The sequence below is a fragment of the Oryctolagus cuniculus genome, chromosome 6, assembly GCF_051225735.1.
Source record: "Oryctolagus cuniculus isolate XC-2025 breed Fujian yellow rabbit chromosome 6, ASM5122573v1, whole genome shotgun sequence".
Taxonomy (NCBI): Eukaryota; Metazoa; Chordata; class Mammalia; order Lagomorpha; family Leporidae; genus Oryctolagus; species Oryctolagus cuniculus.
The window spans coordinates 128866498-128890709 of record NC_142872.1 but is presented as its reverse complement, the minus strand read 5'-3'; the positions used below and the strand labels follow the sequence as shown (position 1 = coordinate 128890709).

Here is a 24212-nt window from a genome sequence, read left to right as displayed (position 1 = left end):
AGGGCTGGAGTCTCTGCACCCCCCTGGGACACAGAGGAAGCTCCTGGCTCCTGGCTTCCCATTGGCCCAGCTCCGTCTTGGCCACCTGGGGAGTGAACCAGCAGGTGGAAGATCTCTGTCTTTTCCTCTGTAACTCTGCAGCTCAAATCTGTAAAATAAAGACAGGATTGGCAAGCGCCACGGCTCAATAGGCTAATCCTCTGTCTGCGGCGCCGGCATCCTGGGTTCTAGTCCCGGTCGGGGTGCCGGATTCTGTCCTGGTGGCCCCTCTTCCAGGCCAGCTCTCTGCTGTGGCCCGGGAATGCAGAGGAGGATGGCCCAAGTGCTTGGGCCCTGCACCCTCATGGGAGATCAGGAGAAGCACCTGGCTCCTGGCTTCGGATCAGTGCAGCGGTCATTGGAGGGTGAACCAACGGAAAAAGGAAGACCTTTCTGTCTGTCTCTCTCACTGTCCACTCTGCCTGTCAAAAATAAAAATAAAAAAATAAAGGCAGGATTGCATTCAAACTTTAGCCCAAAGGACGAATGCCATCCCTGCCAGAAAAGGGAAGAGTGTGGGAGGCTGAATCAGGTGCACCCGCTTAGAGAGGCTCCTCCCAGACCTTCCCTGCAAAGCTCGGGTGCCTGGTGTCCAGGGGACCAGGGCCACGGGGTGCTCTACAGGCCAGCGAGGCTTCCCCTCCAGACGGTCCCAGCATGGTTTATTTTCATTTTTTGTTTTTAAGATTTATTTTATTGATTTGAAAGAGAGAGTTTCAGTGAGAGGAAGTCAGTCTTCCATCTACTGGTTCACTCCCCCGATGGCTGCAATGGCGGGAGCTAAGCTGATCTGAGGCCAGGAGCTTCTCCCGGGTCTCCCGGGTCTTCCACGTGGGTGCAGGGGCCCAACGACTTGGGCCATCTTCCACAGCTTTCCCAGGAGCAATAGCAGGGAACTGGATTGGAAGTGGAGCAGTCGGGACTTGAACCAGCACCCATGGGGAATGCTGGCGTCGCAGGCAGAGGTTAACCTTCTGGGCCATAGTACGGACCCCAACCATGGTGGTTTTATCGTGGGCTCCCATGAGAATGTCCTGTGTATGTGGTTTTACCATGGGCTTATGTGACTTTGATTTCTTCCTGAAAGGAAAAGGAGCCAGAATGAAGAAGAAAAACCTCAAAGCTAGGTCACTTTCTGATATTTTTATTTTTGACATTGGGACTACTGAGTTTGAAGTAAGAGCAAATACAAGTCCACATCTGCGGAGTATCTGCAATGTACAAAGCATCACTTTAAAGGACTACTTGCTAGTGCACTCATTCATGAAGCCGTTTGGGATATGCACCACAGAGAGCTTCGGCTTCAGCACAGCTTCAGCAGGGTTGGGTGAGAGGGAGAGACATCTCTCAGGCTGAAAACAGACACACAGAGCTGGGACTAGCACGCACCAGGCGACACACCCTCACCTCACCCACCAGCCACAAAATGTTCTGGGGTGTTGGGTTCCTGCCCCACACCAATATCACTCCCTATCTGACCACGCCTGCCTACTGCCTCTCCCACATCCCTGTCCGTGTCTGTGGCAGGTTAAGGAGTGCACAGCTCACGCACACAGCCCCTAGAGGGCGTGGAAGCTGCACCAGCAAGAATCCGGCAGGCGGACTTCGGCTCACATCCTGACCCTGACTCAAAATTTTTAATTGTTTAAAAAACTTTACTAGGCCGGCGCTGCGGCTCACTAGGCTAATCCTCCACCTAGCGGCGCCGGCACACCGGGTTCTAGTCCCGGTCGGGGCGCCGGATTCTGTCCCGGTTGTCCCTCTTCCAGGCCAGCCCTCTGCTGTGGCCAGGGAGTGCAGTGGAGGATGGCCCAGGTGCTTGGGCCCTGCACCCCATGGGAGACCAGGAAAAGCACCTGGCTCCTGGCTCCTGCCATCGGATCAGCGCGGTGCGCTGGCCGCAGCGCGCCGGCCGCGGCGGCCATTGGAGGGTGAACCAACAGTAAAGGAAGACCTTTCTCTCTGTCTCTCTCTCTGTCCACTCTGCCTGTCAAAAAAAAATAATAATAAAAATAAATAAATAAATAAATAAAATAAAAAATTTTACTTGCGGCCGGCGCCGCGGCTCACTAGGCTAATCCTCCGCCTTGCGGCGCCGGCACACCGGGTTCTAGTCCCGGTTGGGGCGCCAGATTCTGTCCCGGTTGCCCCTCTTCCAGGCCAGCTCTCTGCTGTGGCCAGGGAGTGCAGTGGAGGATGGCCCAAGTGCTTGGGCCCTGCACCCCATGGGAGACCAGGAGAAGCACCTGGCTCCTGCCTTCGGATCAGTGCAGTGCGCCGGCCGCAGCGTGCCAGCCGTGGCGGTCATTGGAGGGTGAACCAACGGCAAAAGGAAGACCTTTCTCTCTGTCTCTCTCTCTCACTGTCCACTCTGCCTATCAAAAAAAAAAAAAAAAAAAAACAACAACAACAACAAAAAAACTTTACTTGCCTGAGGCAGAGTGAGATCGAGAGTGAGAGGAATCCCGACCCACTGGTCATTCTCAAAACGCCTGCAATGGCCGAAGCTGGCTAGGGCTCCAGCTGGGAACCAGGAACTCAACCCAGGTCTCCCACCTGGGAGGCAGGAACCGGATCACTCGGTCCAGCACAGCTGCCTCCCAGGGTCTGCATCAGCGAGAGGCTGGAGGCAGGGTACTGAGCCCAGGCATTCGGATACGGGATGGGGTCACCAAAGCTAACTGCGTGTAACTATTAACAAAGGACTCACTTCATCCCTGGACATGAAGGCTCCATGTGTGCAAAACGGGGACGGCCGGTGCCCCCATCACGCACAGCACAGGAAGGACTGAGGCCGTGGACATGAGAAGTCCCTAACAGACACCAACGAATCCTGGATGAATCGCAAGGTTCTCTGAGCTCTATCCTGGAGAGCCAGGAACTCCTAGGCAAGGCACGAGGACGGAACAGTCCTCGTCCAGAAATAGTCGCGCACGTGCAGAAGCTCAGAGCCAGCCACGCTGCCTTCCCGACACGCTGCCCGCACACGATGACCTGTCCAACCCACAGGCTCCTGAGTTAAGCACAGTGAAAAAAGGAGCCCCACAAACTCCGTGCGGACCCTGAGTGCAAGCATCGCGCTCACCGGGCACCCTCCACGGCCTGTGCATGTGGGGTCTCACGGTCACAGCAACCCTGGAAGGGGGACCTAACCACACCCCCTCCACACATGGGAGACCAGGGCGAGCGGCTCACTCTGCACCGGGATCACGGCGCTCACGGTAGCCGAGCCAGGGTCTGGCCCCAGAGCCTCTCTCGGCCGCACTGCTGGAAGTCAGGAAAGTCCCGCAGTCTCAAGCACACGCCGGGGTTTTAGCTGGCACATTCCCTACCCACTCTCGTCACAGCAATATCAGCCTCTAAATAAAACCTTCCGAGCCATCTCTGGGCCTACGGATGGGTAACTGTCAGGACGCGCCCCCATGGCCGAGAGAGGACCCCCTTTTTACAGACACTAAGGCTCAGAGAGACTTTGCAAAGGAAGAGAAACCAGAATGTTCAGATGTCCAAACCAACAGCATCCTCTTGTCCAAAGGAAAACTGAAAATAAATGCATACTCTAAACGTGTCTTGAATTCACAGTTCTGACAGGGAACCTGGCAGTCCGTGTGAACAGTTAAATCCGCACCCCTGTGCTTCTCCACTTCTCGGACCTCCCTTCCAGAAATCCTGCTGAAGGCACGCAGAGCTCTGTGCGGCAACACCTACAAACCGCCTGGAGCTCCGTCCAACTAGCGAACCCCAGCATGGCCCAGGCGCATGAGGGAACACGTGGCCAGGTAACACAGCCAGGCCGCCCGGCTGCCCTGACACGCGGAGACAGCTTGCACATTTGCTACTAAGCAAAGGCAGGTGACAGACTGTGTGTGGGATGAGCCGCTCTTGTTATCAGCAAACTCCACATGCGTGTGGTATGTGTGCTACAGATGGCAAAGGGCCTGGAGGAACACAGGTGCTTCCTTGGGGGAGGTGGGGAATGGGGGGAGGAGTCTCTCATGTTCTACTGTGTTTTATAGCTAACAATTATTTCAGAAATAACAATATAAAATGTGGACATAAACAGGGTTTTGGAGGCAGCAGAATCGTTTCTAATGCCCTTCAAACAACACACAGACTTCTTTCTCGCAGGTGCCGGCCTGTGGGGACACAGCCAGGGCAGCGCCATCACAAAGCTGTCTGGACAAAGCTCTCCGGATGTGACGTCATCCACACCAAGATCTGAAAGGCCGGCAAAGCCTCTGTGTTCAGACTGCATCGTAAGTGACACGCCACAACGAGGGCTTCTATGACTACAGGAGACACTGACGAGGAACCAGTAAACGTAGATGAAACCAATGGCGGGCATCACACAGTTCCGCTACACTTTATTCAAAACTGGCCCCACTTCTCAATTCACAGACGTCTAGTGTTCAGATGCAAACGCCCACCACATGGTGAGATAATCTCCAGATCTGTGTTCTCACCCGAAGTTGGCACACTCAACCCTATGCCAGGCAGACACAAGCGCTCACACCGCCGCACACAGCAAGTCCTGGAAGTCACCCAGTAGGTGAGCTGGGACCCCACCTATCCCATTCCCAGGGGGCTGCAGGCTGCTGAAGTTACACACTCGCAACGCACCTTTGCACAGGTCATTTTATTCTCTCCTGTGGTGTCGACAGTTCTGATAGATTGTAATTTGAAACATTCAGAAAACACAGACCTGGATATCGTCACATTGCTTTACATCACGAATGACTATTAAACAGTTATGCTTACTACATACAGTGAGCAAAACAGCATCGATGTTTACACCATTCCCTGGTAAACAAGGCTTCTGTGCACAACAGTAACAAATGGAATTAATGCATACCATGATAGCAATGAGGAAAAGACCTTCTCTTTAAATAAAATATTCTGTTTATAAATAAACTCTGATTTTTTAGTACACATTTACAGACCTGATCAATAAAAAGAAACAATATATATATATTTTTCTTTATAAAGAAAATCTCGAGATATGGACCACTGTGGATTCACCAGGCACAGGGAGAAGAAGCGAGCAAAGGGCAACAGACCCGAAAGCACTATCGTAACAACCTGGGGCTGTCAGCGTCACCGACACAGGACAGGGCTGTCTGGGGAGGAGCTCGTTTCTACTTGAATTCCAGCAAGTTGCAATCGATCTTGTAGTACACATAGGGGTAGTATTCTTGTTGGCTCAGGTTTAAGCCTGGGATATCCATAGGAGCCTACGGAAAAACCAGACAATCCCTCAGTCACGGACTCACAGAACCTGGTTCACTGCACATCTACTCTGGGCTGACGGTCTGAACTGAACGCCCACGCCGTCTGAATCAGGCAGGGTCTCTCCATCCTGCGAGTGAATGCACAGTCTCGGAAAGGCCCGCCTGCCCAGGAAGCTCAGAGGGAGCGCGACAGCCAGATTCGTGCTGACTCCACAGCTTCGCGTGTGTCACCACAGCCGTGCTAGCCTTTTTCAGGTGCGCTGTAAAAACTGACTTCTGTGTCTCAGGTTTGGGCACTAAGCGTAACAGCTGCAAAGTTTATACAGTGTTGGGTTTTAAAAATAAACTAAGTACAGTTTTAAAAATAATACTTTCTCACAACGGAGTACTTCAAAAAGTTAGTGGAAGGGGTGGGTGTTGTGGCGCCGCAGGTTAAGCCACAGCTGAGACGCTGGCAGCCCACGTCATAGTCTCGGCTTCTCTGCTTTCTGACCCAGCCTCCCGTTAACGCACCTGGCGGCCAGTAGAGGACAGCCTAAGGACTTAGGTCTCACCCATGGAGCAGACCAGGATGGAGTTCCTGGTTCCTGGCTTCAGCCTGGCCCCCAGCTCTGGCTGTTTTGGGCATTTAGGGAATGAACCAGCATATGGAAGATGTATCTTGCTCTCTCTCCCTCCCTCTCTGCCCCCACTACCTCACTGCCTTTCAAACAAACAAAATGTTTTTAAAACATTTTTCAGAATGGACTTTAAAAAAGAAAAAAAATGGGAAAACAGAATTAAAGATTTTGGTACAAAAATTCTGAAATCCATTGGTGATTTTTGAAGTATAAATTTCTTAAAGATTTATCTGAAAGTTATAGAAAGAGAAACAGAGACAGAGAGAGAGACAGAGACAGAAAGAGAGAGGGAGGGGGAGGAAGAGAGGGAATCTTCTACCTGTTGATTCACTCCCCAAGTGGCCGCAATGACTAGGGCTGGACTAGGCTGAAGCCAGGAGCCTTATTCGGGTCTCCCACACAGGTGCTGGGGCCCAAGGACTTGGGCTATCTCCTGCTGCTTTCCCAGGTACATTAGCAGGGAGCTGGACTGGAAGTGGAACAACCAGGACAGGAACCGGTGCCCATATGGGAAGCTAGCAGTGCAGGCAGTGGCCTTACCTGCTAAGCCATAGCACTGGCCCCATCATGCATTTTTTCATAATAAACATTTTCCATGAACTTTTTGAAGACTCTTACTCTTATGCATAGATTTCAAAATTCTTCTGCATCAAAATAAACATACCTTTAATTCAATTTTCATGAACTTGCTGAAGTACCCTTGTATACATGTTATAATAATTTACTGTGGGGCCAGCACTATGGAATAGCAGGCATCCCATATGGCACCATTCAAGACCCAGCTGCTCCATTTCCAATCCAGCTCCCTGCTAATGCTCCTGGGAAAGCAGTGGAAGATGCCCCAAGTCCTTGGGCCCCTGCACCAATGTGGGAGACCCAGAAGAAGCTTCTGGCTCCTGGCTTCAGCCTGCCCCAGCCCCGGCCTGTTATAGCCATTTGGGGAGTGAACCACTGGATGGAAAATCTCTGTCTCTCCATCTCTTTCTGTAACTCTGCCTTTCAAATAAATAAAATAAATCCTTTTCAAAAAATGTAATGAAAGGAAATTATATATCATAAAGTTAAGCCTCATTATCTTTTCCATAATTTTATAAAAATATATTAAGTCATTTCCTTCATGTTCTTTTGTCAAGAAAATAGATTTTCACTGGTTCTGAAAGTCATATGTGCTGCTACCACCCTGAAGAGGAAACAAATCAACAAGATATCTGAAATAAAAAATCTACATTTTAAACAGCAGCAACAAAAGCCCACACAGTTCTGTTTATGTAATCGTGCACTGTGGAGTGCCACTTTACCATTTCACCAAAAATTTTGGAAAGTGTTAACTTCCTATTGAGGGCCCATCCACTGACTCCATTACATCTACCAAATAAAATTTAAATAATTGGGTATTTTCTTTGTCTGAATTTATAGTTTTTGTAAACAACCAGTGTCACTGCTTATTTCTATATTTCTGCAGCTATGAACACCTGATATACAATGAGCTCACGACTAGCTTTTAGAAATACAAGAAGCAGGGGCCGGCGCTATGGCCCAGCAGGTTAATCCCCCTCCCCCCGGCCTGAAGCGCTGGCATCCCATGTGGGTGCCAGTTCTAGTCCCAGCTGCTCCTCTTCTGATCCAGCTCTCTGCTGTGGCCTGGGAAAGCTGTGGAGGATGGCCCAGGTCCATGGGTCCCTGCACCTGCGTGGGAGACCCAGAGGAAGCTCCTGGCTCCAGGTTTCAGATCGGCGTAGCTCCAGCCATTGTGGCCAATTGGGGAGTGAACCAGTGGATGGAGGACTTCTCTCTCTCTCTCTGCCTCTCCTCTCTGTGTAACTCTGACTTTCCAATAAATAAATAAATCTTTAAAAAAAAAAAAAAAAAGAAATACAAGAAGCAAAGCAAAGCTATAATGAGTATAAAACAGGGCAAACAATGTAAATGACTTGCTATATTTTCCTGACAACTAATTAAGAAGCTTTAAAGCAATAAAAAAATTACTAATTAGCATGATACTTACTATTCCTTTTTTTTTAAGAGTTATTTATTTATTTGAAAGTCAGAGTTACACAGTTACACAGAGAGAGGAGAGGCAGAGAGAGAGAGAGAGAGAGAGAGAGAGAGAGAGAGAGAGAGAGAGGTCTTCCATCCGATGGTTCACTCCCCACTGAGCCGCAACGGCTGGAGCTGTCCTGATCTGAAGTCAGGAGCCACGAGCTTCTTCTGGGTCTCTCACATGGGTGCAGGGGCCCAAGACCTTGGGCCATTTTCTACTGCTTTCCCAGGCCATAGCAGAGAGCTGGATCGGAAGTAGAGCAGCTGGGTCTCAAACCAGCGCCCATATGGGATGCCGGTGCTGCAGACCAGGGCGTTAACCCACTGCGCCACAGCATTGGCAAAATTTCCAATAATTTTGCTTTTGGAAACCCATTCCAATCTCTACACTGCCCAGATACCTAATAAGTACTCACATCAATAATAGCCGCTGCACTGCTGTCCAGATGTTTATACAACTCGTGCAACACTTCTCTCAGCTTCTTCATTGTCTTTTTATTGGGCTGCAGGAGCATTGCTTGGAAGTTCACTGGCAAGCCATACCTTACAGAGAAGCAGAAATATAGTACGCAAAACATATTCCCAGACTACCCTCTAAACATATGTAATGCATTGTCTCATTGTAACAGCTCCCCTTACAAACTCCACCACTGTGTGTACAGAAACAAAAATAATACACGCAGAGACGTGAACCGCCTCCAGTCCTCACTGTCCACTACCAATCTCCTTCAAATGAGCCAACTGCGAGGAATTACTTTAAAGACTCCGTGAGTGTCTTCAGGAAATAATATTTAGCAAACTTTTATAACAGACACTATGAGATAACCCACATCTACACTAAAAATGTGAAGAAATTTTAAAACAGAATTTTAAAAACCTTTATCTAACATTAGCAGAATATACAGTGGATCACAAAACAACAGATGTTCCCAATATTAGAGTATTTCAGGCTACTATGAAATGATTTGGTAAGTCAACAGTATATTGTGCAAACGAGCAAAATATCTGAAAGATCTTCCTTTTGAACAAATACTGGCTAACACCGCATAATCTACTTGTAATTCACATAACCACATAAGAAAAGAACCAGAGAGCACAGCAGTGTAGATGTCTTTCTAAGCTGACATTCAAGGACAAGACTAAGACGCGTATCTTCAGCCATGGCATTACTGCTCTCCCCTCACAACTGGCCCTTTGGGCTTTCCAAAGAAATCTTCTGTTGGTGGCCTGAGAGGCCAAGAGAGCTATGAACACTGAGGTACAAGTTTCGCCATTAACTTTCTTTACCTTAAAACAGACTCCACAAAAACTCTCAACGCTTTCACATGAATCCATGCAATAAACGCCTCACTGAAATTCACTTTCAGCCACCGCACAAGGGGTCCCTGTGAGAACAAAAAGAATTAGTTCAATTTGGTTCTGAAAATAGCAATTAGGTAAACCAAATATTTTTAAAGGTGTCTCAAACCATGCAGAATCTGGGAGAGTTTAGTCACAGAATTCACTTTAAAATTTATTCCCAGTATTGTTCTCATTATCTTGAAAACTTTTTGTAACTTGGATTAAAGAGTTATCTACTACTCAGTAATCTCAATACACATTAAATGAATTGAACAGGCCAGTGTTGTGGCACAGTAGGTTAATCTGCTGTCTGCAATGCTGGCATTCCATATTTGTGCCAGTTCACATCTTCTGATTTAGCTCCCTGCTGATGCCCATGGAAAGCAATGAAAGATGGCCCAAATGCTTGGGCCCCTTCCACCCATGTGGAAGGAATTCCAGGCTCCTGGCTTCAACCTGGCCCAGCCCTGGCTGTTGTGGCCATCTGGGGAGTGAACCAGCAGATGAAAGATCTTTCTCTTTCTGTCTCTCCCTCTCTCTCTAATTCTGCCTTTCAAGTAAATAAACAAATCTTTAAAAATAAAATGAATTGAACCAATTCTGTAACATAGAAAAACACATGTATTTTAATGAAAGCAGTTTAAACTGATAGAAGATAAGAGGGCTGCCCTAGGATTGAAAGCCAAAATATAAAAACCTTAGAGTTAACTACACAATACTCTAGAACATGTAATTTATTTAAAGTAGAATCTCACATTATTTTTTTTCTCAGCAACAAAGTTAAAAGGTATGTAGGAAACACACTTAAGGTACCTAGCGTTCTGCTTTCTCACCTTTAAAACAAGAGACCTGATCTAGATTTCTGAATCTATGATGCAGTTAAGTTTTCTTTGGACTTAAAATATTTAGTGTGATGAAATACCTCTTTGAAGAAACAGATTTCAAATAATATCTCCTCTCCAGACTTAACCTACATACATTAGCAATTCAATTAATACTGATATGGGTAATATTTATTAGGCTCTTTTGAACATATAATCAACTAATTTAAGACAAAATAATAACAAGAGTCAATGAAAATACTCAGTCAAAATAATGTGTTCTTGGCCGGCGCCACGGCTCACTAGGCAAATCCTCCACCTGCGGCACCGGTACTCCAGGTTCCAGTCCCGGTTGCTCCTCTTCCAGGCCAGCTCTCTGCTGTGGCCTGGGAGTGCAGTGGAGGATGGGCCAAGTGCTTGGGCCCTGCACCCACATGGGAAACTAGGAGGAAGCACCTGGCTCCTGGCTTCAGATCAGCACAGCATGCCAGCCATAGTGGCCAGTTAGGGGGTGAACCAACAGTTGAAGACCTTTTTCTCTGTCTACCTCTGCCTGTTCAAAAAAAAAAAAAAAAAAAAAGTGTTCTGTAAAGGGTTTGGGTCTTCCCCAACAAACTGTTTATATTGGATATTACTTAATTAGGGTCAGGTTTCCCCAGTCAGGATGATATGGGTATAAATACTCAAAAAATAATTTCCAGTGGAGTTTGCCTTTACCTCCTCTCACATTACAAAGGAGATGCATCATCGCACATCATCATGCACGACGCTGCCCTTTCCCCGTGCGCATTCTGTCTTCCTGACAACCTGGGCTTTGCGTGGCAGGAGTGCTGCCACCATCGCCATTGTCAACTCCCTCCCCAGTACCCTCCATGCCCAAACACGACAATTCTTCAACAGCAACTGCTTCAATGAAGACTGAGTTGTTGAAAACTTCCCCTCAAAAACGCTGAAAATTCTGACTGAAAAGAGAGAACTCTAACTCTAAGTGTGATGGATCTCACTTCACTGCAGACAGTAAGTGAAACACTGAATTTAAAATTTATTTCTGGGGTCGGCATTGTGGCGTAGCAGGTAAAGCTGTTGTCTGCAGGGCTGGCATCCCATATGGGTGCCCGATCGAGTCCCTGTTGCACCTATTCCAATCCGGCTCTCTGCTATGGCCTGGGCAAGCAGTACAAGATGGCCTAAGTCCTTGGGCCCCTGCACCATGTAGGAGACCCAAAGGAAGCTCTTGGCTCCTGGTTTCAGATCAGCGCAGCTCTGGCCATTGTGGCCATTTGAGGAGTGAACAAGCTGTTGAAGATCTCTCTCTCTCTCTCTCTTTCTCTCTCTCTCTCTCTCTGGCTCTATTCTATGTGTAACTCTCACTTTCAAATAAATAAATATTTTTAAAAGAATTAATTTCTGGTATGGACTGAAGTAGAGTTAATTAATTTTTAGGTATGTATGTTAACTATTCATAGATCTAAGCCTGTTTAGAGAAAATTCATTCTGATCATTCAATAGAAAAAAAGAACCGAGATTTCTTAAAACCAACTTCAGAGAAGTTTAGCTTTCTTTTAAATCAAACAAAAGGGGCCAGCACTGTGGCGCAGTGGGTTAACACCCTGGCCTGAAGTGCTGACATCCCATATGGGCACCAGTTCAAGACACAGCTGCTCTACTTCCTGTCCAGCTCTCTGCTATGGCCCGGGAAAGCAGTAGAAGATGGCCCAAGTCCTTGGGCCCCTGCACCCACGTGGAAGACCAGGAAGAAGCACCTGGCTCCTGGCTTCAGATCGGCACAGCTCCAGCCGTTGCGGCCAATTGGGGAGTGAACCATCAGATGGAAGACCTCTCTCTCTCTCTCTCTCTCTCTCTGTGTAACTCTGACTTTCAAATAAATAAATAAATCTTTGAAAAAAAATCAAAGAAAAGAAATATTACTTTTCCTTCTGCTTAACACTGATAAATCTGAATATTAAGAACACATACAGGGGCTGGCCTGTATGTAAGTAAAGTAAAGTAGCAGGTTAAGCCTCTGCCTATGATGCCAGCATCCCACAAGGGCACCAGTTAAAGTTCCAGCCGCTCCACTTCTGCTCCAGCTCCCTGCTAATGGCCTGAGAAAACAACAAAAGATGGCCCAAGTCCTTGGGCTTCTGCCACCCACATGGGAGACCCGGATGAAGCTCCTGGCTTCAGCCTTGCTTGGCATGGGCCATTTTGGTCCTTTGGGGAGAGAACCTGAGGATGGGAAGACCGCTCTCTCTTGTCTCTGGCTCTTTCTCTCTGTAATTCTTTCAAAATAAGGAAATAAATCTTAAAAAAAAAAAAAAAAAAAAAAAAAGAACACATACAAATTGCTTTTTCTTGTCAGTAGAAAGCCGGTTCATTTCTTCTTTATCTGCTTTCATCTCCTCTTCGTTATACTGGAAGTCTCGAACAATGAATCTAAATTTGGGGGAAAAAAACACAAAATTGAGCACACCACAGGTAGCTGACCTGACACACTAAATAACACCAGCGGCCTTACTTGTTTTCTCTGGCTTTGTGCCTGAAGTCGTCAACCGCCTTCCTGAACAAGGTGACGTTACACAGGTAGCTGTCCTGGTCCTCCGACAGAACGCTGTGGAGGAAAGAAAACGGCCACGTGAAGCTCTGCACTGACTCCTCCCTTGCGTACGGCAGGGAGAACCCAGTGACAGGGAGCAAGGGGAGGCAGGAGGGCAGAACCACCCCGTCCGCACTGCCCCAGGCAGCTCATCTGCACCACCTCACACGCTGAAGACCCACAACCAGTGGCGGGGGGGTTTTGTGCGCAATGCCTTAACGCCCTCTCGTGCACATACTGCTTACTAACAACAAAACATTCACTCAAAAGTAAAGAGTCCAACTCCAAGAATGACGCTTTTCTATCTACCTCAGTGCCAGGCTCATCTGTTTCCGGTGTCTCCTTGCCAAGCACTAGCTGATCCTAAAGCCTGGTCTATTCTATTCTCTCTTCCTCTCTCCAGTCCCACAGGCCCCACTAAGGCCTGGCTTCTCCTTCCTAGATCTTTCCTATTCCCCCATCATTCATTAACACAGCTGCTCATAGAAGCCTCTAATAGAAGCATTTGTATACATCTCAGGGATCCATTTTAGGCTTCATAAAATTCTAGGGGCTGGTGCTGTGGGGTAGTGGGTTAACGTTCTGGCCTACAGTGCCAGCATCCCATATGGGTGCCAGTTCTAATCCCAGCTGCTCCTCTTCCAATCCAGCTCTCTGCTATGGCCTGGGAAAGCAGCAGAAGATGGCCCAGTTTCCTGGAACCCTTCAACCATGTGGGAGACCCAAAAGAAGCTCCTGGCCCCTGGCTTCGGATCGGCGCAGCTCCAACCATTGCAGCCATCTGGGGAGTGAACCAGCGGATGTAAGATCTCTCTGTCTCTACCTCTCTCTATAACTCTTTCAAATAAATAATAAAAATAAATCTTAAAAAAGAATTTCTAGTAAGGTGGGAATTTCTATTCCGACACAGCTCTGGGGCCGCACCAGAAAGATCCTTCTAGACACAACTGCCTGGAGTCATCATATGCTACATCTGCAGTGCCTGGGAGAAAAGGTCCTGCTTGGAAAGACAAACTATAAAGCTTATGCATAGCATGGCGCTGATCTGGTTTCAAAAATTACCCGTAGCTCTGTGTAGACACACGAGGGTACTGCAAAGAGGTCATGGAAAATGCAGTTCAAAGTTTATTTTGGCACCAAAAAAACTGAAATCCATGCATGTAAGTGGTCTTCAAAAAAGCTCATGAGGACTGCATATTATGAAGACACTGTGCATGGGGTTCAATACTTCCACCCCAAAACAAACTCATCCATGGCTCCCATCTTCCAGGAACTCTTTAAACGACCCTGTAACTCCAACAGGCGGTGTCCTGTGAGGCTGCACGCTGAGCTGCCCGCAGGGACAGCCTCGGGGTGGGTGTCTCTGCTCCTTTCTCTCTTCCTGTGATGGGGGTTTCTAATGTTGGCTTTGTGTTTTCCTGCAACAGCTTTATTACGTGTCACTGATACACAGACAACCACACACATGTAACGTACACAACGTGAGGTCCAGACATGCACAAACACCCGGGAGACCGCAACAGTCAGGGTCAGAATCACACTCGTCATCTCCCACGGTCTCCTTGTGCCCCTTTGGTCCTGTTTCTTAACGTGGTACTTCTGACCTCAGAGAAATTAAGCTTTACAAAACTGAGGGAGCACTTGTGGAGTTTAAAGACAACTTTATTAAATAAAAAAAGAAAGAGAAAAAGCAAGTTTGGTTTTTTCCCCAAAAGCCTAAGAACTGATGGCCAGCCAAGGCAATCCAGGGGCCACTGTAACATGAACTGGCAGGACAGCTCTGAGAACTCACCCACTGCTCCTGCCCAGCTGCTCTGGGACCTGACCCACTGCTCCTGCTCAGCATCGAGGACCCCACCACAGTTCTGCCAGCAGCTGCCCTCAGGCATCCGAGCACCAACAACCCCAACACGCAGAGACACTTGGTGACTCTGGATTCGGACTGTTTAAGCCTCCTTCTAAATCGTGCCTTCTCAGCACTGGGGCGCCTGTCCTTTGTGCTTACTAGATCCAAAGCAAGGCAGCAACCAGGTGGACAGGGCTTCATACTGAAAACTTTTAATGATCTCTTGCCAAGATTGACTGAGCACGGGGCTGGCATTATGGCATAGCAGTAAAGCTACTGCTTGCATACCATATGGGCAGCAGTTCGAGTCCTGACTGCTCCGCTTCTGAACCAGCTCCCTGCTGGTGCACCTGGGAAAGCAGCAGAGGACAGCCCAAGTGCTTGGGCCCCTGCACCCATGTGGGAGACCTGCAGGAAGCTCCAGGCTCCTGGCTTCAGCATGGCCCAGCCCCGGCTGTTGCAGCCATTTGGGGAGTGAACCAGCAGATGAAGATCCCTCTCTCTCCCCCTCTCTATCTGCAGTTCTGCCTTTCAAATAAATAATAAATCTTAAAAAAAAATGATTGAATGATGTGTGTACTGGTTAAGATCAAAACAAATCCAAATGTAGCTTCCCAGACTTTTCAACAGCCATTATATTCCACCACCACCACGTTGATCTTTTAAATGTATATACTATGCTCTTTTGAAGACCCTTTCAAAAGCATTTGCTGTATGGCAATGGGCAAAAAATTGATCACGCAGGTTCCTAACTGTCAGGTAGAGACCTGGGACACAGAAAAATCATGTGGTTTCCTCACAACCCTGATGGTGAAAGAAGATCAAAACTCAGTCTTGTTTTATGACCAAATCCTACCTTCCTTAATAAGAAAAAAATAAAAGCCAGTCACATTTGTTCTTTCTCCCCAGGAAAAATACTTCCTAATGCCTTATAAAAAATAAGCTGGTCGGCGCTGCAGCTCAATAGGCTAATCCTCCGCCTGTGGCGCCAGGACCCCGGGTTCTAGTCCGGGTCAGGGAGCCGGATTCTATTCCGATCACTCCTCTTCCAGGCCAGCTCTCTGCTGTGGCCCAGGAGTGCAATGGAGGATGGCCCAAGTGGTTGGGCCCTGCACCCCATGGGAGACCAGGAGAAACACCTGGCTCCTGGTTACGGATCAGCGTGGTGCGCTGGCCGCAGTGCACTGGCCACAGCGGCCATTAGGGGGGTGAACCAACGGAAAAAAGACGACCTTTCTCTCTGTCTCTCTCTCACTGTCCACTCTGCCTGTCCAAAAAAAAAAAAAAACATTTTTTTAAAAATAAGCTATGTGTCCTTAGTATAATGGACTTTTAGTCATTTAACAGGTACTGAGCCTCTGCAATGTGCCAAACGCTTGCTAGATACTAGGGATAAAAACTAATGAGATACTGTGTCCTGATCTCAAGATAAGAATCTGACAAAGGAAACATATACAGGTAAGTACAGCACAGCTGCACTGCTGTAACAAGAGATGAGTATAATATAGTGGGGAATGAAAAATTCTCTGTGATCAATCCAGAGTTTCACAAAAGAGATGATGCCAAGGAGAAATCTGGAAGACAGGCAAAAGAAAGAACATTCCAGAAAGAAAACCATATGCAAATGAACACAGGTGTGGGACAGCATGGTGAGATGGGGAAATGTCAGAAATACATCTAGCTTATGAGGGCCAGGGGTGCAAGGTAGGGGCGCATGTGCGCTCTGTGTGTGTGTGTGTGTGTGTGTGTGTGAGTTCAGGGGAGGCAGCGGAAGTGTGGAGGAACAAGCAGTTTTCAACAGGGCGGTAACAGACTTGTAGGTCACAAAGGTCAAGAATGACAGTGCAGGACTCAAGAGGGGGAAATACTGGAGGAAAGGAGGCAGTTGCATGAGAGTACAATGGTTTCAGCAAGGGATGAAGGAGTTCAAACTGCAGCAGCAGCAGTGGGTTTGGGGGCTGGGATAATTAAAATAAACTGAACCATATGAAACTGTGGATTTTTGACCTACACATCAGCAGTTTCATATGCTGCAGCCACATACTATGGAAGGTTGAAGAGGGGGAGGGAGGAAGATGAGGAAGTAGAGCCCAAAATGACTGACTCTAGTGCGTTTGGTTTGGCTAGCTAGGCAGATGCTGCTGCCATACACTACAATGCAAATGAACAGTCTGAGGCTGAGACTGGGGTGATCATGTTGGTTACTGGGGAACATCCTATGAAGAGGTCTAGTAGGAACCTGGGGTTGGTGAGCCTGAAGCTATGTGGATAAGACAGGCTACAGGTGGATTTTTTGGAGTCCTAAAACTAGGTGGAGATGAGAGTCACGGATGTGGTTGAAACAGCACTGACAGGAAACACTGTCCCCATGGGAAAAAAGAGCCTAAGTCTGAAATGGCCAATAATCGAGGCTCCTAGAGTCTTGCTAGCTCATCAAGCAGCTGGGGTACAGAAGCCAGGAGACTGCACTCTGGATTAACCTGGAATGTGAGTTTGCAGAGCTGGAGGCACTGGCGAAGTAGGCTTACGTGTGAGCAGGAGTCCAGGCTCTGCGAGAGACCAACAGGGCCAAAACCACCTCCTAGCTGGGCTCCTCGGCTTCTTCTGGAACTCTAGGCTGCTGAACCACTATGAGTTCGTGGTACTTTTCCAACACCAGAGAAAAGGCAAATGTTAACCAATAAATTGACCCAGACTATTTTATCAAGCAAAAATAGTAAAAAAAAAAAAAAAAAAAAAAAAAAGTTTTCAAAGGCAAACTGGTAATTCTGAAAGTACAAGCATCTCTGAGCAGTATTCCAACACAAAGAAGCAGAACAGAAGCCCACTCTCCAACCCCCTGGCCACAACCTCGACATGACATTTATACACATCTCTGCATTTGGCCTCACATTAATAATGGCAATATTTCAAACTGTCCAATCTTTAAAGACATACATGGGCCATGGGCTATTTTACTAACAGTTAGGTTTTGTATATTTCAAAGACAAAATAATTTCTCTTAGGTTTGAGGATGTATTTGTCCAACTATTCTTCTACCTCGAAATTCCACTTTTCATCTGTGCCACTGCCAGGAGCAAATCACTCAAGTACTATGCTGAAAATGAACAAGTAATACCACATATAGTCAACTGACTTAATCTGCATAAAACATAATGACTAGCACACAGCAACTGCTCAAAAATGCAGCTGTGATATTCAGCATCTAGTCACAGACTTCTTTTCTTAATAGTGGACAGTTGCAGACTAATTCATCAAAGCCCATCTGCCCTACATGAACTACACATCTCTGTATGGTGCTGGCTAAGCTGGCACTTTGGTTTCTTCGACTCAGTTTAAACAGATTGGGTTTTGAGTCAGTGATTTCAAATGTACTTTGAGCTGAGGATTAGGTAAACAGATGTTTTCATGTTGTGAGGTAGGGCTGGGAACTGAGACAGTAAATTTGGGCCCACTGAACCAGCCTGGCAATCTGGCGTAAGCTGCGTCCACCTTTGGGGAACACTGTGTGTAGGGGGTGCTCACTCTCTCTTTTTTTTAAAGATTTATTTTATTTATTTGAAAGACAGAGTTAACAGAGAGAGCTAGAGACAGAGAGAGAGGTCTTCCATCCACCAGTTCACTCCCCAGTTGGCTGCAATGGCCAGAGCTGCACCGATCTGAAGCCAGGAGCCAGGAGCTTCTTCCAGGTCTCCCATGCGGGTGCAGGGGCCTAAGGACCTGGGCCATCTTCTACTGCTTTCCCAGGCCACAGCAGATAGCTAGATCAGAAGAGGAGCAGCTGAGACTAGAACTGGTGCCCACATGGGATGCCAGTGCTTCAGGCCAGGGCATTAACCCACTGCGCCACAGCTCCGGTCCCTGGGTCCTCACTCTCATCCTTCACTTGCCTGCCAGATGCAAAGCCAAACCTCCAGTGCCGTACCACAGGTAAGAAGATGTTATCCATTAGGATGAACAGAGGAAGTGAAAAACCAATATCAAGATGCAACAGTCTTCGGTTTACCACGGGAAGAAAGGAAGGTACCCCAATGTGGGAAAAAATCTTCATGATGGGCAGAGATTTGCAGTTCATTTCTCAAAGACCAACATTTGTGGAACTGTATTATCTGGTATTTTGTATACTCTACCAAGCCTTACATTAACATTGTAATGCACACAGGGAAGGTGCTATACAAAGAAAATGAGGCCTAGCCTAGAGAGGTTAAGACCTACCCAGATCACACAGCAAGTCGGTAGCAGAACCAGCAACAGAACTCACATCCCTGGCTCCAGGGTTCTTCCCATCACACTAAGCTACTTTCCTATATGACAAATGAAGCTGGGAAAGAAATTACTTCATGGGCTGACCTTACTAATCCCACCTCTTCCCTCTCTCCTGTGCCTTCCTGCACAGGGCTGCCTTGTCTTGAGGCATACACATACAGAACCATCTTGAGCAAAACAGGATACTGTATTCCATATCGTCACAAAAATCATCTCACATGGCAATGACAGCATACATGACAGAATCATATTCAAAATGACACAGAACAGTGTTCAAAGAGAATAGAGCCTGGGGTTCTAGCCCTAACTTTGTCACTGGACACTTACACAATCACACAGTTAGACACCTACGCATTTTGATGTCCTTATAACCTGCCCAAACTGTTTCACACTGTTACAAAAAAAATTAGACAAATGCATGCTAAATCCATGAAAAAAGTTTTTGAAAAAGTGGTTTTGTTCATTAAAGAACATATAGGTTAGGTAAAACCTATGCTCCAAGTGACAGCGAACATCTGGAGATCAACAGTGCATACTAGCAGCCATGCTGGCCTACTTCCTTCACGTGGTAAATGAGGCGTCATAGACACATACAGGGCATGCAGTAAGTGGTAAATGAAGAATTGTCAGAAGGCAGCATAATGCAGTAGAGATGTGGGTTCTAGTTCTACCCTGCCACTGTGAGATGTGGGACTTGGGGCAAACTCCTTCAGCCTGCTGGCCTCAACTTCTATGTCTATAAATCTAAGTGGGCCAAACTGGGCAAAATCGCTTCCAGGTCTAAAATGATGCTGATGAGAGTTAATAAAACTCACTTAAAAGGTGAAAATAATGGTTCTAGGACTGCAAAAGATACTTCCTAATCCAACATCCAAACTATGAAGGAGTTCTAGGAAATAAATGGTTATACAAAGACCACTACTTACTTGCTAGACCTTGGAACTACCATTTCAGCTAGTGTTTCATACTGCTTAATCCAGTCATTATGGTTTAACCTGCAGAAAAGATACAGTAAGCATTAGAAAAGAAAAAACAAGTCCTTGTCCTGCCATACCCAGGAAAAGAAAAAAAAAATATGAGAAAGACAGGAAATTGGCTACTCTGAGTATTTCTCAAATCCATGCCAAAAAAGAAAAATACAAGAAACCCACTGAGACTGAGTTTCGAACACAATGAGTGAAGCAGCAATACAGATCACCAGCTGGTTATGTCCTGTAACTATCGCTAAAGAGGCACATCCTAGACTAAGTTTGGAAAGGAAGTACAGCACAGTACAGACTCAATTATTTTCCAAGTGTGTCGCTGGCATGTTATTATCATTTTTTTAAAGCATCCCTGAAATCACTATTATTTCTATTCAGTGCCCATTATGAAGGGTTAAATAAAACTGCATTTCCAGAAGGCAGAGTAGGAGCAGGTAATGAGTAAATGAAGTAACAGTAAACTATGTGCCACAGAACACTGTGCAACAACCTTCTCTAGAGGCCACTGGTTACAAGGGACGTGGGGAGAGACAACCATGGTTGAGATTGATTTATTCATTTTATTTTGAAGGACATCACTCCTGTACTCATAAAGACAAAGTATATACATCCCTATCCCATCTACTAGTTCACTCTTCAAATGCCCGCCACAGGGGGGACTGGGCCAACCGAAGCCAGGAGCTCAATCTGGGCCTCCCATATGCATGTCAGAGATCAACTGCTTGAACCATCACTGTTACCAAAGTCACATTAGCAAGAAGCTAGAATCTGGATTGCCAGCCAGGCATCAAACCTAGTCACTACAATATGAGATGCAAGTATCCAAGTAGCACCTTAACCACTAGAAATTTAAAATGAAGAATTACAGGTGTGAGCATTTGGTCCACTGGTTAAACTATCAGTTAGGATGCCCATCTCTCACTTCAGAGTGCCTAGGTTTGATTCTCAACTCCAGCTCCTAAACCCAGTTTCTTGCTAATGCAGCCTGGGAGACGACAGTGATAACTAAAGTAGTTGGGTTCCTGGGCCGGCACTGTAGCATAGTGGGTAAAGCCACCATCTGCAGTGCTGGTATCCCATATGGGCTCTGGTTCAAGACCCAGCTGCTCCATTTCCAATCCAGTTCTATGCTATGTTAGATGCTCTCCAGATGGTTGCAACAGCTGAAGCTGGGCTGATCCGAAGCCAGGAGCCAGGAGCTTCTTACAGGTCTCCCACATAGGTGCAGGGGCCCAAGGAGTTGGGCCATCTTCCATTGCTCTCCCAGGCCATAACAGAGAGCTGGATCAGAAATGGAGCAGCTGGGTCTCGAACCAGAACACACATGGAATACTGACACTGCAGACGGCAGACTTACCCGCTATGCCACAGCACTAGCCCCAATAAATAAATCTAAAAAAAAAAAAAAAAGAAAAAGAAATAGTTGGATTCCTGCTACCCAGGCAGGGGATCTGGATTGAGTTCCTGGCTCTCACCTGGCCAAATCTCAGCTATTGTGGGCACTTCGAGAATGAACCAGTAGATGGAAGCACTCTCTCAAATAAATAACAGGGAAAACAAGGAACTAGTTGTTTGCAGGCCAGGATAAATAATAATTTACTAGGGGACTGGTCTTGTGGTGTAGCAGGTTAAGCCTCCACTTGTGATGCCAGTATCCCCCATGGGCACCAGTTCAAGACCCAGCCGGCTCCATTTCTGATCCAGCTACCTGCTAATGTACTGGGAAGGCAGCGGAAGATGGCCCAGGTACTTGGGCTCCTGTACCCACATGAGAAACCCTAGGAGCTTTGGCCTGGCCCAGTCCTGGTCATTGTGGCCATTTGGGGAGTAACCAGTGGATGGAAATCTCTCTTTGTCTCTCCCTCTTTCTCTCACCATCTCTGCCTCTCGAATAAATAAATAAATCTTTAAAAAAGGAAAAAAATTATGCATGAATTGCCAATTTTTTGTGCCCATATAAACATCTTTCATTTCTGTTTTTCCACTAGCCTGCCTATACATGTTTTTATTATTATTATTATTATTTTTTAACAGGCAGAGTGGACAGTGAGAGAGAGAGAGAGAAAGGTCTTCGTTTGCCGTTGATTCACCCCCCAATGGCCGCTGCGCTGGCGGCTGCAGCCAGCACACCGCGCCAATCCGAAGCCAGAAGCCAGGTGCTTCTCCTGGTCTCCCATGCGGGTGCAGGGCCCAAGCACTTGGGCCATCCTCCACTGCACTCCCAGGCCATAGCAGAGAGCTGGCCTGGAAGAGGAGCAACCGGGACAGAATCCGGTGCCCCGACCGGGACTAGAACCCGGTGTGCCGGCGCGGCAAGGCGGAGGATTAGCCTATTGAGCTGCGGCGCTGGCCCTATACATGTTTTTTTTTGCTTTTTAATTTTTTATTATTATTATTTTTTTTGACAGAGTGGACAGTGAGAGACAGAGACAGAGAGAAAGGTCTTCCTTTGCTGTTGGTTCACCCTCCAATGGCCGCCGCGCTGATCCAATGGCAGGAGCCAGGTGCTTCTCCTGATCTCCCATGGGGTGCAGGGCCCAAGCATTTGGGCCATCCTCCACTGCACTCCCGGGCCACAGCAGAAAGCTGGCCTGGAAGAGGGGCAACCGGGACAGAATCCAGTGCCCTGACCGGGACTAGAACCCGGTGTGCCGGCGCAGCTAGGTGGAGAATTAGCCTAGTGAGCCGCGGCGCAGGCCCTCTATACATGTTTTAAGGCTTCATTTTATCAAGATTAACTATAGCCTAATGTTAATTACCACAAAAGGCCTAATCTAAAGGAAATTTACAGGAGCTATCTAATCCAGGGGTCAGCAAACTATGCCCATAGCCTGTTTTTGTAAACAGTATTTTATTAAAATGCAGCCACACTCATTTGTTTACTTATTATCTATGACTGCTTCAGGTTCATGGTAGAGTTGAGTAGTTGTGACAGAGATCATACAGCTTACAAAAACTAAAATACAATGTGGCTATTTCCAGAAAAAAAAAATTGTTAGCCCCTAGTCTAATCCATTTTTTGCTTCTTAAAGGGCTTAATGTATCATAATCTGTCAAAGATTTTTCAGAAATGCAAGCCTAAAGACCTCCCTATTTAGAAAAATTTTAAATCTGTATTTTAAAAAGCCCAACACTTCAGAATTACTTAATTTCTTAATGAGCCAAACCTACAAAACTGCTAAATTTGATTTGGAATCTTAACTTATAATTGATATCTCATTACCAGGTAAAGAACTGAATTTTAATTTGCCTCATGAGTCAATGTTGGTTGACAGAATGAATGACATGGTTATATTCCTTTTACACTTGGGTTTCATGAAGATCTTCAAATTGCAGTATTAGATACTACATTTATATTTTAACAAGTCAAACTTTTTGCAACAGACGTACTTGGGAACCACCACCAGTAATGTGACGAGATACTCGGAATCAAGAACAAAGTCATCCTTCTTCACAATTTCTGCCAGACTTCTAGTTAGCAGGCTCCCTCTAAGGACAAGAAATAAGTCATCAGGCTGATAATAAGATGCTTCTGCAACACGAGCAGAAAAACACACACCACATACACATCTCCAGAGAGGGATTAATCTTGGTTAACATTTTACTTTAAAAGTCAACATTTATATCTCACCCCTGCAATCAAAGAAATGTCAACATGAATCAAAATTTGCCTTTAATGTGTACCTTTGGGTTTACTTTAATTATTACTACTCAGCTCTTCTCTTGATTACATATATATTGACCGGGAAAGTGCTATGCAACAGGTAACAATTAAAGTCTATTTCGTCATAATTATAAAATGTCATTTAAGCACAATCTTTGGTTTCCCCTCCTCTCTCTGATACCAGGCAATTTTGGTTAGTTGACCCAATAATCAACTCTCAAATCAGTTTTCATTTGGTCTTCCAGTACCAATCTTCCCATAATGAAAATGTCTTGCCCCGTTTGTATCACTGCCAATATCCAATCAACTTTCCCTCTGAGATGTGACTGTAAAATGTCAATAGTTCCATGCTTAAAGCTATGCCTCTAACAGTCATCCTTCAAGGAGATCAACCAAAAAAACACAGTCCTAATTGAACAAAGATCTAATGTGTGAAAAATCTAAACTTAGGAAACAGATAACTTAGGAAATAATTATTGTATCATAAAAGGATTTTTTAGAGTTATTTTAAGCATCAGGTAATCCCTTTGCAATTAAACTATGATTTTATTCAAAACAATTATTTTACACAATTTTCAGTGAAATATAAAATGGATAAAGGTATACACCAGGAGCCCGTTCACAGGCATTACTTATGAAATAAGCATAGTAAGTCACACTTGTTGTCATTAATCCGAATTCTTCATATTTATCTTAATGAACTTGTCTTTATGAAATAAATACCGTCTTGATCATAAAAAACAGCATAAACTGGAACCTAGTAAATCC

General features: G+C 46.2%; 1 protein-coding gene across 2 annotated transcripts in view; it reads right to left on the bottom strand.

The window, feature by feature from the left end:
* Nucleotides 1-4656: 4656 nt before the first annotated feature.
* ATP6V1C1 (ATPase H+ transporting V1 subunit C1) overlaps nucleotides 4657-24212 on the bottom strand; it is a 68669-nt gene continuing 49113 nt past the window's right edge. For both annotated transcript variants that reach the window (XM_051844686.2, XM_002710723.6), the window contains 7 exons: nucleotides 23171-23269; nucleotides 19724-19792; nucleotides 12608-12700; nucleotides 12432-12525; nucleotides 9215-9312; nucleotides 8344-8470; nucleotides 4657-5270 (listed from right to left, as the gene is read on the bottom strand). In XM_051844686.2, coding sequence (XP_051700646.1) covers nucleotides 5175-5270; nucleotides 8344-8470; nucleotides 9215-9312; nucleotides 12432-12525; nucleotides 12608-12700; nucleotides 19724-19792; nucleotides 23171-23269 — 676 coding nt within the window. In that variant the 3' untranslated portion in view covers nucleotides 4657-5174. The remainder of the gene's footprint in view (nucleotides 5271-8343; nucleotides 8471-9214; nucleotides 9313-12431; nucleotides 12526-12607; nucleotides 12701-19723; nucleotides 19793-23170; nucleotides 23270-24212) is intronic.